At 59.8% G+C, this 13254-nt stretch overlaps 2 protein-coding genes across 3 annotated transcripts; both read right to left on the reverse strand.

Moving 5' to 3' along the window:
- Positions 1-810: 810 nt before the first annotated feature.
- On the reverse strand, positions 811-2151 carry TAF10 (TATA-box binding protein associated factor 10). Its single transcript, XM_083611880.1, has 5 exons — positions 1930-2151; positions 1512-1783; positions 1351-1415; positions 1093-1207; positions 811-981 (listed from the first exon to the last, which is right to left on the reverse strand). Exons 1-5 carry the CDS (start codon positions 2096-2098, stop codon positions 892-894), a joined length of 711 nt encoding a protein of 236 aa, XP_083468006.1. The 5' UTR covers positions 2099-2151; the 3' UTR covers positions 811-891.
- Positions 2152-2691: 540 nt separating this feature from the next.
- Positions 2692-10427, reverse strand: TPP1 (tripeptidyl peptidase 1). 2 transcript variants are annotated; one of them, XR_014547700.1, is made up of 14 exons: positions 10337-10408; positions 10122-10214; positions 9384-9523; positions 8436-8586; positions 8215-8336; positions 7688-7866; positions 7332-7530; positions 6779-6967; positions 5488-5560; positions 4907-5027; positions 4399-4557; positions 4154-4291; positions 3773-3967; positions 3512-3717 (listed from the first exon to the last, which is right to left on the reverse strand). XR_014547700.1 is itself a non-coding variant. In XM_083611881.1 (13 exons), the coding sequence occupies exons 1-13, from the start codon at positions 10354-10356 to the stop codon at positions 3830-3832; spliced, it is 1722 nt and encodes a 573-aa protein (XP_083468007.1). In that variant the 5' UTR covers positions 10357-10427; the 3' UTR covers positions 2692-3829. The 2 variants fall into 2 exon arrangements, 1 of the variants encoding a protein (XP_083468007.1); XM_083611881.1 differs by having other exon boundaries at positions 2692-3967; positions 10337-10427.
- Between the last annotated feature and the right edge of the window lie 2827 nt (positions 10428-13254).

The raw sequence follows: 13254 nt of genomic DNA on the forward strand, positions 1-13254 counted from the left end.
AGGGAACAAGCAAGCAGCACCCAGGCACCAGAGCCCATCTCCCCTGGTGTGGCTTCCTGCAAGTGGCCTTCAGAAGCCTCGCCGACCTTGGCTTCCCCACACATCACAGGCAAAGCTGGACGAGCTTCGCTGCCCGGGAACATCGCTGCCCTAGTGCCAACAAGACGGGGGAGGGAGGCCCTGCCCAGGCCATTCCCATTCCCTGGAGCATGTGCAGAGGGCAACTAAGATGAACTGTTAGGTATGCTGAGCCTGGAAAAGTGAAGACTCTCAGGAATCACAGACTCTTACGAGCTGGAAGGGATCCCAAGGGCCATCTCAAAGAGAACAACAACTACCAGACTTTTAGAAGACATCTGAAAGCAGCCCTGTTTAGGGAAGTTTTTAATGTTTGATGTATTTTAGTATTTTGCTGGAAGCCACCCAGAGTGGCTGGGGAAGCCCAGCCAGATGGGCGGGGTATAAATAATAATGTCAGAAAGGTTTTTCGAATGTTTATTTGGAATCTCCTTTCTTGAGACTCTTGCACTGCAGCTGGGTTGGACTAGATGACCCTTGGGGTCCCTTCCAACTCTAAGATTCTATTAAATATCACTGTCTTTGCCTTTACCTTCCACATGGACCACAGGAAATGCTGGATGAACTTCCTTGGGTGTCCCAGGAATGTCATGCCCAGGCCAGCCAAAGACATCTTCCTTATGCCCCACCCCAGGTGTTCTGGGACATCTTTGCTTCAAAGACCCCCCATCTTTTATCAGAGCTGCTCCCCTCCTCCTCCGATGCAGAAGGAGCGACAGGCAGGGATGGAGCTCCAGAAAGGGAGAACTTTAATGGTACAGCAGCCAAGAGGAAAGAGAAGCAGTCCAAGAGCGAATCCAGGGGGCTGGGCAGCTAAGTGAAGTAGTGGGGCTTCTTGACGTTGATGCCGTACTCGGAGAGCGCGGGCGCAAGGTCCTCCATGGTGAGGGTGTATTTCTTGTCCTGCAGCGGGGGAGGGGAGAGGGAGGGGCGTCAGCTGGCATCCCGCCTGGGCACCTCAAGGGAGAGTTGCAGAAGGGGCCCCCTGTGAGGGGGGCATTTGGGGGACCTCACCTTGCTCTTGTTTCGGGAGCTGCCAGAGGCCGTCCCCTTCATCTTGCAGTGCTGCAGAGCGTCGTTGGCAATGTCGGAGATGAACTTCTGGGCGGCCAAGGAGATCAGGCGGATGCTGGAAGGGGAGATCAGAGGAGGGATGAGGGGAGGTGTGGCTGAGCCCCAGGATGGGTCCCTAAGAGCCACACGGGCCCCCTAGAGGAAGGGGCAGTCTATCTGCCCTGGGGACGTGGTCTCTCCCCCCACGGCTCCACTTACATGCGCGGATCGGAAGCTTCGAAGCCTGCGCGGTTCAGGTAGTAGCCCGTGACGGCATCTGGGATCTGGAAGGAAAGCACAAGGAGGAGGGTTCAAGAGGGAGATGATGCCAGCAGGGGCCGGCGAGGCTGCCGGGGGCCGGGCGGGGAAGGGGGCTTCACCGTGGGCGTGTAATCCTCCAGCTGCAGCAGGAAGTCGACCAGCGGGGCGCTGGAGGCGGGAGAGGAGGCCGGGGCGGCGGAGGCCGAGGAGGAGGAGGCGGCGGCGGCGAGGGCGGCAGGCTTCGAGTCCCCGTTGGCGGCCGCTCCGGGCGGAGCGAAGATCCCGTTGGGCACCGAGGGCGCCACCTCCGCAGGATGCGCCAGCAGTGAGGACGAGGAGGAAGAGGAGGAGGAAGAGGAGGAGGAGGAAGAAGAAGAGGAGGAGGAGGCACCTGCGGGGAGAGAGGGGGATTTAGAGAGGGACCCTGGGCGAAGGGAGGGAGGCGCCCCTCCCCCCACTGTCCCCCTTCCCCCCCCTGCTCCTCCCCTCCCCCTCCCTTGCCCCTCCCCCGCCTCCCCTCTCCCCCATCTCTCTCACCGGCCCCTCCGGCTCCGGCCACGGCCGCCACGAGCCCCGGGCTGCCCTTGGCGCTGTCTCCCCCGGCGGCGGGGAGGGGGACGGGGACGGCCGGGCTGAGGTCGGGCTCCAAGCCGCCTCCTCCTCCGCCGCCGCCGCCGCCGACTCCGCTTCCCCCGATGGCGCTCATGGAGTCCCGGGCAAGCAGCGTCGCTCCGAGAAGCTTCTGCGCAGGCGCCGCGAGCCCAGCCGAGAGGGAGGGGAGGAAGGTCCCGGAAGTTGAGGGGCGGGGCCTGAGCAGCGGCCGCCGCTTCCTTTTCCGGGCCGATCTTTCTACGGCCTCCGCGCCGACGCCACTTCCGCTCTCCTCTGCGGGGCGGGGCCTCCGCGGCAGTCCGGGCGGCCGAGTTGGGCTGCGGAACTCCCGGCCACAAGAGAGGCGGCAGCAGCGGCGGCGGCGCCCGGCAGCCGTCCCGGGCGGAGTGGGCCAATCCCCGCAGGAAGAGGAGCGGGCTCTCGGTCGGGGCCGCTGGCCGGGATGGGCATCGGGGGGGGGGGGCGGACGGGGCCCTTTGGGCTGAGCCGGGGGCGCGCCTGCGCTGCTGCTGCTTCTCACGGGGCGGGCCTCGAGCAACATGGGGAAGGGGGGAAGGGGTCCCGACCCGCCTGGCAGCATCTGCGGGTGGGCCTGGGCGAGACCCCGGAGCCAGTCAGGGAAGGCGCGGCTGAGTTTGAGAGACGCATCCAAGCGAAGCCAGAAATCCATACACCACAGGACAGCCCAGGCTCCAAAGTCTTTATTTATTGCTCTGCTTTTGCATTCACACCCATGAACCCGAGACACCACCAATCTGTTGTTTTTAAAAGAAATCACAAGCATAAGTAATTGTATTTAGAATTATCAAAGCTGAATATATAAATCCATTATTGGAGGAAGAATATCCGTATTTCCACATTAAATGCTCTAGTGCAAATTAGGGGGTAGGAATGGGGGAAGAAGTGCTGCCTCCATTGACCTTGGAGCAGGAGGGAAAGAATGGGGGGGGGGCTGCCTGGCAAAGATTTCCCAGGCAATGGAGGCATTGAACTGGGCTCCCTCCACCCAAAAATCCCCCAACCTGCAAATGGTGCCCAAGTAGTGCTGGCAAAGTGGTTCCTGCCGGTGGGACAGGATCGGGGCCAGGACCCAAGCAAGGCCTTCTGCTTAGGGAGCAGTTGTGGCATAGAGGAGAGGGACTCAGCTGGCATTGCATCTTGTGGGCCCCCCATGAGTGGGTCCGGGAGACACGGCGCCAACAGAGGGAGGACAAGCCCCATCCTCACTCCAATGAGGTAGTTTCCGGTTGGAGCTTGTGAAGAACTGATCAAGAGCATTTGGCTATGGAGTTAAGTTTCCTAGAGGCAGGACTTCATCCTGAGAGTATGGGGAGGGGGGTACATCACCCCTTTAAGTGCAGAAAGGCACACCCTGTGACCCCTCCCCCTACCTGATTTGCCAGTAATGGGACTGCTCTCGTGATGCTGTAGATGCACAGTTCTCACATTTGCTAAGAGAAACACCACAACCCTTTCTACGTCAAGGTATTTCACACGCAAAACACAATTTAGACTGTTAGCTTTTAGTTGCACCTTCTCCTCCCGACGTACCACTATAGATTTACAGAGATGAATGTTTGCATATTTCTGCTTCCACTGTCTTTTCTGTTAGGCTAACGCACACTTTTTGGTCCTGCAATGGAGACGGGGGGAGGCCCTCTGAAATGCCCCCTGCCTCCATCTTGCAGCCTGAGATTCCCAACCCACACACTCCTTCCCCTGAGCAGATGTGGCTTTGGCTGCTGGACACCAAGCAAGCCCTCTCAACTCCCCCGGCTGCTGGGTGGCCAAGTGCCATGGATGTCTGCAAGTGTGATGTGGCCGCCTAGCCCAGCAGGGCAGACAGGAGCTCTGGGTAGTTTGGCGTCCCCCAGCCGGTGACGGGATCCCAGGAAGGAGCTGCGCAGAATCCTTGGCCCTGCACAGTTTCATCTAGACACGAGTAGTGGCAGCCCGTGGTCACCTGGGAGGGGGAGAGCGGAAGAGCGTGTCGTCAGGCAGAGCAGCCCCAGAAAAAGACCCCCCGCCTTTGCCCCATGCGGCAAGCAAAATGCTGTTGTGTTGCGTGCACACACCCCACACACCGCTGGCAAAGCCAAGGACCAAGCTGCTTCAGCAGGATGCGGCCCCAGCCCCTTCCCACACTCACGTCATAGAGGGCAGTGCTGTTCCCCTTCTCCTGGAGCCGGTAGAGGGCAGGGTTGAGGAAGCCCAGGGGGGGCTGCCCTCGCTGGAGGCGCCGGTCGTTGATCAGAGCTATGATGCCCCCCACCACAGGAGTCGAGGCCTGTCGGGGGAGAAGAGGCAGAGTGAGGCCCAGCACCTGCAGACGGCCCTGCCCAGGAGCGGGCACCAGGCGGGCAATGCTCAAGGGCCTGCAGGCAGCAGCCTCACCGAGGTGCCAGAGACCCAGGGCATGGGGATGCGGTTGGACACCACCCAGTAGTTGTCGGAGAGCGCGGCCAGGTCTGGGTAGGCTCTGCCCGTCTTGTTGTAGTAGCTGGAAGGTGGCAGCTTGGAGGTCGTGCTCAGGAACCGCTTCACAGCTGTTGTCTGTTGAGGGAGAGACGAGAAAAGGTGATCCTGGTGAGGGATCCCAAGTCCCACCTGCCTGGGAGGATCTTTCATTTCTGGACTCTCGGGGCGGGGGGGGGCTGGCAGCCCTTCAGGGTGAGCTCCTGCGCTTCAAAATTCACCTCTTCACCACAGTAAAAGCCATTTATGCAAATGTTCACAATTTTAAAGAAGGCTTGTGGCAAGGAGTTCCATAGTGGATCATGGAAAACCCCAAAGGGCCCAGGAGCAGCAGGCTGAAATCTGCTATGATGGGTCAACAGATACAAGACAGTGCCGGAGCCAGCAGGGAGCCACGATGGCACCTTGCGAGTGGCATGGGACTCACCTGGTACTTTGGCATCGGGAAGACATTGCTGAAGCCTCCCCCGCTGATGGAGTCCGTGACCTCAGCACTGACCAGGAAGGGGTGCTGGAACGACGTCCCCCCCACTGTGGTCACGTATGGGCTGTGGGCACAGCAAGGCAAGGCGTCACAAAGGCACTGGCAGACCAGGGGGTCCCAGTCCCCCAGGATGACTGGCAAGACACAGGCAGCCCTCCAGCAGCTCCCAGCGTGGCTGAGGGTGGCAGAACGCAGCCCCCCTGCCCAAGAGGATTCTGCTTCCGTCCAAGGGCAGGTGGCAGAAGGAGGGCTTCCCTGCCAAGCCGCAGGCCTAGCCCAGTAAGGCTGCAGATTTGAGATCTAGTATCTGCTACAGAATCCCTGCATTTTGGGAAATACGCAAGGGGCTCACTGCCCTGGTTTCAGAGAAGGCAAGAGCAGGTCTGCATAAAGCTCGGGGGGATGCGGAAGGGCCAGGCCCCTGTGAGTGGATCTGGGTCAAGGACCCCTTCGCCAGCCCCACCTCGACATGGGAAGGGCAGGGGATTCTGCAAGCCCCTCGCGGCGCCTTCCTCTCCTCTCACCTGGAGGCTGGGAAGCTGGGCCGGAAGGTGTGCTTCCCTCCGTGGGCTGACCGACAACCTGCTCCAGAGTCACCTGCAGGGAAAGGGCAGCCAAAGACCTGGCCAGTTGGTGTTGGCACTTGCAAGCCCCTTTCACTCCCTCCCCAAACATGCTGACCTCCCCCCGGCCCTGCCCCTTTCAGGCACACCACGGAAACTGCTTTAGCAGCCTGGGCTTCTAATCGACAGCAACCTGAATTTTATTGCCTTTGTGAAATGTTGCTGCTACACTATTTTATTGCCATTACTGTTTTATTCTATACCATTGATTCTATGTTTGATGTTTTTAATTATATGTTTGGAAAACTGCCTTGCAATTGTTTTTGAAATTAACCAGTGAGGTACAAATACTTCAGATTAATACATTTTATAGTAAATGTACCAAAGCAGCCTACAACACAACATTAAGGGATGTTTAAGCAATACTATGTATTAAAATAAGAAACTCTGAAAGCTCTTTAACACACGATATAAATCACAGCTAGCCAGGGCTAAATTCCTGGGTCCTGCTTTACTGCGCTTGGTTGGCAGGCCTGTTGAGTCACACGCCGCACTGCTTTTGCAGGATACAGATCCTTCTGTAACTCTGCAGGTGGCGAGATTTCTGAATGCGGTTATCTCACACTCAAAAACCACCAAAAAACAACAACAACATCAAAACTAATTGGACTGTTATGTTGAGAGTGCACGTCGGAGTTCGTCTTTAGTTTTCCTTTTCTGTGATCCATCCCTTGGAGCTCTCCTGGCCCCAAGCCGTCACTTGGCTCTGCTCAATGACCCACCCTTGCATCGTGGTGTTCACCTTCTGTTGTCGGATATATCTGTTTTTATGTCCCTGTGTTTTTATGTTTGTACATATTTTATGGGCTAATAGCCGTAAATAAATAAATAAAATAAAAATAAATCACAGCCTAACACCACAAGCTTGCCAAGGAGGACAATAAAATGTCCCAAGTCAACATAAATCTTGCCCCTGCCTTCCTCCCACAATACAAGGCAGGCAGACACACCACTGAGAAGATCTTCTGACAGGAGGAGATGTTCACCCAGCCAACAAAGAGATAGCCAGATGCATCTCCCTTCTTGGAGCAAATTTCAAAGGCAGGTGCCACAACCAAGAAGGCCCTGCCCCTCACAGGCTTCCCTTGACTGGGCACAGTGGCAGAGCAGGAGGAACATGGAGGCCAAAGTGCCATCAGAGACAGTTTTGTGTTTCGAGGGAGGGGAACCAAAGCTGCCTGCCTCCACCTACCTGAGGCAAAGAGGATGCTCATGCCTCGCGCGGCTGCCTTCATGAACTCCACATTGACCCGCTCCATGTACGCCCGGGACAGGCTGTCCTCGTCGTCACCGTAGCTGACCGTGTGCACCCAGGGCAGGGCAGACATGTTGCTGAGCACAAGCAGCCACTGCAGGAAAGGCTCCTGGCTCTCATGCCTCCCTGGGGGAGGCGAGGGGAGAAGGAATATCAGCAGGGCCCACGGGGAGCCGACCTTGCACAGGAAACAGGGAGAGGTGGGGTGGGGGGCAAGCTCCTGCCTCCAAAATGCCTGCCTCATCCTGGAATGGGTGAGAGGGAGAGGGTGCAGAGCCCGCCCGCCTCCCAGAATCTTCCAGTATAGCACTCAGCCCCGACTGGTCCCAGGATGAGGGTGGCGCAGAGAAAGCAGCCAGGCAGCCACATCACAGGGGGTCCCTGCCCCATCCCACTTCCCAGGTCCCCTGGGAGAGGCAAGAGAGAGGTTGGAGCCCTTCCCTTGGGGGGCTAAGGAAGACGGGGAGCCACGCGTGCTGCTGGTCAGTACCACCGTTGCTGAAGACCCAGGTGGAGATGTTGGCCCCGGAGCTCATGATGTACTCCACGTCCAGGCTGGCTTCCAGGCCGGCCTTGCCCCAGCCCTGGCGCCCGACCACCTGGTCCACGCGCAGATGGTGAGGGAAGCTCTTCCCAAAGAGACCCATGAACTCCGCCAGGTCCGCTTGGTGGAAGTACTGCTCCAGGAACTGGAGGGGAAGGAGAAGAGGCAGGCGTGGGGCACCCAGAGCCAGCACACCTCCTTGCCAGGGGCACCCCAGAGGGCGGCTGGGCGGCTGGGCTGAGAGCAGCTGGCCCAGGACACGGAGGGAATGGAGAGGCTGCCAGGGGGCGCCCCCCAGTTACCTGGGCACAGGCCTGGCTGTTGTTGCGGGAGCTGCCCACGTCCTTGTCAGTCAGGTTGTACCGCTGGCGGATCACGGCTGGCGTCACCCCCAGGTGAAAGGTGGAGAGCAGCGCTTTCCCGGCAGTCCAGGCCCTGCTCACTGCCTTCCTCTCAGCAGGGAAGCGGTGAAGACCCCCCACTGAGAATTGGGAGGAGGAGAAGAATCAGCAGAGGATGTAGTTATCCTGGGGCAGAAGGAAGGGGGCACCTAAAGCAGACTTTGCTCAGCCCAAGGCTCAAGGCTAACCAGGGGCGGGGGGGGGGGGGAGAGAGATCTGCTCAGTCAGGCCCGCCCTCCCTTCACCACCACCCACTTCTTGGCAGGCTGAAGAGAAGATCAGCTCCCCAACGCCTATGGTGGGAAGATATTTGCCTATTTCCAGGGCTAGACACTCCCCCCCCCGGACGTTCCCTGGCAGTCTGGGCTCATGCACAGGGGACAGAGCGTCCCCTGCTGCCGCTCCCCGTTTCCCCAAGGCTTCCGTACCAAAATCCAGGTGCTCCGCCAGCTCTTCTGCTAAGGTGTAGGCAAAGGGGGACCTCACGACGCTTCGCTCCCCGCTGACATAGCGCTGGAACTGTGCCCCCGGGAGGAGCTGCTCTGCCGTGCTGCATGGAGAAGCCTCGGGTCAGGGTCAGCTGTGGGGGGAGCTCAGGGTGCCTTCTGTGCCCTCCCCTTGCCCCAAGAGCCCCCACGTCCCAACTCACCCGGCTGGCACCTGGCACTGCAAGAAGTCCTTGGTGCCCACCTCTGTGCAGTCCCAGATCCCATGAGCCTCCAGCCACTTGCGAACGGCATTCAGCGTCTGCGGGGAGGGGGCGACCAGGGCCTGCACCTCCGCTAGAGACAGGAACCGGCCTGCGAGACAAAGGGGAGCGTGGAGGGAGGGAAGGAGACTTCTGGTGGCCCACCTACCTCAGAGGGTCTCCCTCCACCCCCCCCGACTGTCAGGGGAGCTGGGCAGCCAAGCAAGAGCACAGTCTTCCATCGCTGGTTGCCAGTGACTACTCGGTCTGCCCGCTTCCTGTTGAAGGTGCCACTTCTGGTCCCCCTTGACTGACAGGCCTCCCCTGAGAGCCCTGGGAGCAGCAGCAGCCTAGGAATGGGGCTGAGAGCTCTGCTAGGGACTCCTAGGCTAGCAACTCCCCCCTCTCAGGAAAAAGAGTGCCCTCAGGACACAGGAAAACCACCAAGATGGTCCTGTGGTGTAAAGACGTCCTTGGAGTTGGGAAGAGGAAATCTGCCTGCCTTCCTCCCGCAAACCCTACGAGCTGCTCCTCCTCCCAGGGAGCCACCAGAGCGCCAAAGATTGTGCAAGAGAAGCTGAGCAGGAAGTCCCCAGGGCCACAAACTCCTTGCGGCTGCAATCCTTGCGCACAGGACCATGTCCCGCTGCGCTCAGTAGGACTCACTGCCTGGGAGACATTCCGAGGGCTGCCAGCCTCGGCCTCCAAAGGGCTGCAAGGGAGCCCAGGAACAGTATGTCCCTACCTTAGAAGACCCTTCTAAGGAGAACCCTGTGCAGTCTGCCAAGGACACATGAAACGTGCCCCTGAGCCACAAGGAGGCCGGCTCTCCTGGCTGCACTGAGAGATCAGGGAAGCCCCAGCAGGAGGGGCAGAAGCAGGGGGCAGAGAGAGGAGGGGGGGCATTACCATACTCTGGAGAGTCTGGAGAGGAGACCCGCTGCACCAGCTCCTCCAGTCGCCCCACATTCTGCTGCCGGAGGGCGAAGGTTAGGCTCAGCGCCTCCGAAGCAGCCACTCGACCCAGACAGCTCCATCCCTCCGGGATCCTGCGAAAGAGACACGGCTGTCACAGGTGGCACCAAGCTGGCAGAGAGCGGTGTGTGGGCAGCGGAGGCACGAGCAGTGCCCAAGTCTGGCAGCGCCAGCCAAATCTAGCTTTTTCCCCAGAAGAACCGGGAATTAACACCCTGCACCCATTTCACAGAAAAGGAGACCGATGGGATGCGGCAAGCTCAGCTGGCCAGGCCAAAGGGGGCTTCCGTCCCCCAACCAGACCCACCCCCTAATAATAGTAACATTAGTATTGATAGCCCACCCATCTGGGGGCGGGTCCTTCCTGCCAGCCGGACCCCAACCTCCGACGGGCCGACGGGCGCCTGGGGTCGGCGGCTGCCCATCTCCGCGGTCGGCCTCCCTCGGTCGAGCCCCGGCTGGGAGACGCCTCCTTCGCGGGAGACGCGCGGCGAGCAAGCCCCGAGGGGCCCAAGCGCCCGTCGCTCGCCGCGCTCCTCCTGCTGCCCCGACGGCGCCCTCCGCCCCAGGCCCGGCCGGGGCCGCGCTAGCAAAGCAGCCCACCGCGGCGAGAGGCGGCCCGGCCCCGCCACAGCCTCTTCCCCGCCGCCCGGCCCCGCTGCGGCCGCTTACTGGAAAAGCTGGTCCGGCTCCGGAGCCCACCCGAAGGCGGCGGCGTCCAAGCGGAGCAAGGCGGGCAGCTGGAGCAGCGCCAGCAGGAGGCACCTGCGCGGGAGAAACGGGAGAAACGGGAGGGGTGTCAGGCAGCGGAGCGGGAAGCGTCTGCCGGGGGGGCTTCCTCCTTCCCCCCACCCCCCGCGCCCCCCGCGCCCCCCGCGCCCCGGTACCGGCAGTCCAGCAGCCCCATCGCAGCGCAGCCCGTCGCTCGAGGCAGGAGCCCAGAACTGAGTCACGTGAGAAGCTGCCCGTCACATGATTGCGGGGGAAGACATCCAGATCACGTGGCTCGCCCGCTGGGCTGCTTTGAGCGGGCTGCACTCTGTGCGTGCTCAGAGGCCACACTCTGGCCGCCGGAACCGACGCCGGGGCGGGCGAGAGGGGGCGCCTGTGAACCCCCCAAGCCTCGCCCGCTGGGACGCGAGGACGGGGCTCATTAAAAAGAAAGGAAAGCGCGAAATGTTAGGAGGGGCTTTCCAGGAAATCTGCCAGTCGGGAAAGGAATAAATCCAGCAGCCCTTTTGATGGCCCTCTCTAAAGCATTCGCCGGGTCCGAGCTCGGGCGCCTTTTCTGTCCGGGGCTGCCTGCGCTGGAAGCGGCAACGCTCGCCCTCGGGATCCTGACGGGGAGAAAGGCGACGAGACACCACCTTCCCCGCCACAGTTGCGCCGCACGTGGGCAGGGGCTCATTTGGGCACCCGCCAGGGCCACACCGAAGGCCCGCGAGATGCCCAGCTGCGGTTTGAGGGCTATTGCGTGACTAACTTTGCTTTTTAGCACGCATTAGAAGTGTGTGGGGATCAGAAGGGGGTGAGATGAAATGGTCCCCTGCAGGAGCTGTCGCAGTGCTGCCAGGGGCACCTGCCCATCGTTCGCATCCCCACCACATCTCTTGGGAAAGACAGAGGAGCCCTCGCCTCGTCTGCAGGCCCGGCAGAGAGTGGTCTGCTGCTCTTCCTTCCAAAGCATCGCCTCCTGCGGAGGAAACACAGGTCCGTGGGGGAAATCAAGTGCTTTGTGGAAGGGGGACTGGCATTGGTTGGCACTGGCATCCGTTTCAAGGCTGGAGCCCAGATGCAGGTTAGAACCACAGCCTCAAAGGATGAACACTCCCCCCCAGGAGCCCTCCTGCTTCACACCAGTCTCTCAAGTTGCGTTGGTGGGAGGGACCTGCACAGGAAGAGCCCGGCAGCTGAGCAAGACCAAAGGCCCGTCTGGTGCAGCTCCCTGTTCTCTGCATGGCCAGCCAGACGTCTCTGGGGAACCTGCAAGGGGGACCTGTGCTGTTCCCAGCAACTGGTGTTCAGGGGCATCCCAACACCGGACTTAGAAGTCGTGTTAGAACGTAGCGTTGTGGGACACAGGTGGCCCTGTGGTCTAAACTACTGAGCCTCTTGGGTTTGCTGATCAGAAGGTCAGCGGTTCAAATCCGCGCAGCAGAGTGTGTTCCTGTTGCTCTGTCCCAGCTTCTGCCAACCTAGCAGTTTGAAAGCATACCAGTGAGAGGAGATAAATAGGAGCTGCTGCGCCGGGAAGGTCAATGGTGCTCTGGCACTCGTCATGGTCCTCCATGCTCCAGTAGTGGTTTAGTCATGCTGCCCACACGACCCAGAAAGCGCCACACCCCTTAGCTGAATTTGACTGGACTTAACCACCATCCAGGGCTCCTTTACCTTTACCTACAATGCATGGGCTCCTTGCATTCAAGATGGAGGGCCAGGAAAGGGACTGATCGCTGCTCAGGATGCCAGAGATCTTCTGCCAGTCAGACAGCCCTGGGCTGCAAGGGCCAGCAATCTGATCCGGCCAAAAGCAGGGCTCACCTGCACCTCACACCTCAGAACACCCTGCTTGGTCACAGGCTACTGCTAGACACATTGCAGCTCTCCGAGCACTGAGAAGCAGGGGCTGCCCACCCCCACCCCAGGTGCACCTGTGTGGTTTGGAGTTTCCGTCACACGCGAAAGAGGCACACCTTCCTCTGACGCCCGAGGTGCCTCTCACCAGGAGCCACCTTCTTCCTGTGACTAATTTGTTTTGAAGTGCTCTTAAGGTTGCTTATTAAATTGTCGCAAGCTGTGACCTGATGGTGAAATAAGAACAACTCCTCCAGGGACGCATCATGCATCCCGGCTGCTTCCTTCCGAAGGAAGTCCTTGGAGGCTTTTGACGTTGATGAAACACAAAGTGATCCTGGCTGCAGGGTCAGAGGAACAGCCTGTCCCGTCAAGCATCCTCTTCTCACACCAGGGGAAGCCTGGAGGCAGGACGTGAGCGCAGAAGCAAGGCTCTTCCTTCTCCATTTGGAGAGGGGAGGCTGTGGCCCCCCAGAGGCCACAGGGCCCAGCACACAGGCTGCGCATGAGTGGAAGGGCCAGGAGATGCTGCTTCCCTGCGGAGCTTCCAGGGCGAGCCCTGGAGGATTCTTGCAGAGAGAGGTGCAGCCTTCCATGTGTCCCATTCTCAACTCAGTCTAAATGCTGCAGCTTCTTTGAAAGCAGCTTGATGACATCATTTCCCAGTGGACACTGAGGAAGGAAAGACAAAAGACGTGGTCCCTTTTCCCTACCCCTAGCTGTTTGCTTCCGAGGCAACACATTGTGCCAACTTACACAACAAAGAAGAACCGTAGCAAACTAGGCCAGTTGACTTGAAATCAGTCCCTCGCCTGACCCAGGAGGCTCTCCTCCTTCTGTTCTTGTTCGACTGGTCTTTTGCCCACACAAGTGAGAGCAGGGACGACAGGAAGGGCGAGGAGGCCTCCCGACAGCGCAGGGATCAGAAAGGCGTTTGCCCAAATGTCTTCACCCGTGGGCAGACTTGGGTTTTAGCGAATGTAAGGCAGAAGAGAGATGCAGATAAAGGTGACACACACCTGATAGCTAACTCTTTCTTGGCAAGAGAGATCAACAGCAGCTTCCGCGGTGTTCTGGATAAACGTGCTCACACACTTCCAGGCTCCAGGCCGTGGCCCCAGTGGCGTAGCGTGGGGGGTGCAGGGGGGGCCGGCCGCACCGGGCGCAACATCTGGGGTTAGGGCAAATCCACGGGTTAGGGGGCGCAAATCCACGGGTTAGGGGGCGCAAA

This window comes from Podarcis filfolensis (genome assembly GCF_964270895.1).
Source record: "Podarcis filfolensis genome assembly, chromosome: 4".
NCBI lineage: Eukaryota > Metazoa > Chordata > Lepidosauria > Squamata > Lacertidae > Podarcis > Podarcis filfolensis.

What these genes read in the sequence shown, in the direction of transcription:
- TPP1 (XM_083611881.1), bottom strand. Translation starts at nt 10,356, where the DNA reads ATGGGGCTGCTGGACTGCCG. An exon ending in GGCGGAGCACCTGGATTTTG is followed by an intron (nt 7,867 to 8,214) that starts GTACGGAAGCCT and finishes CCCAATTCTCAG; the next exon opens with TGGGGGGTCTTCACCGCTTC. An exon ending in TCCCGATGCCAAAGTACCAG is followed by an intron (nt 4,558 to 4,906) that starts GTGAGTCCCATG and finishes CTCCCTCAACAG; the next exon opens with ACAACAGCTGTGAAGCGGTT.
- TAF10 (XM_083611880.1), bottom strand. Translation starts at nt 2,098, where the DNA reads ATGAGCGCCATCGGGGGAAGCGGAGTCGGCGGCGGCGGCGGCGGAGGA. An exon ending in TGGAGGATTACACGCCCACG is followed by an intron (nt 1,416 to 1,511) that starts GTGAAGCCCCCT and finishes CTTTCCTTCCAG; the next exon opens with ATCCCAGATGCCGTCACGGG. An exon ending in GAAGCTTCCGATCCGCGCAT is followed by an intron (nt 1,208 to 1,350) that starts GTAAGTGGAGCC and finishes CTCCCCTTCCAG; the next exon opens with CATCCGCCTGATCTCCTTGG.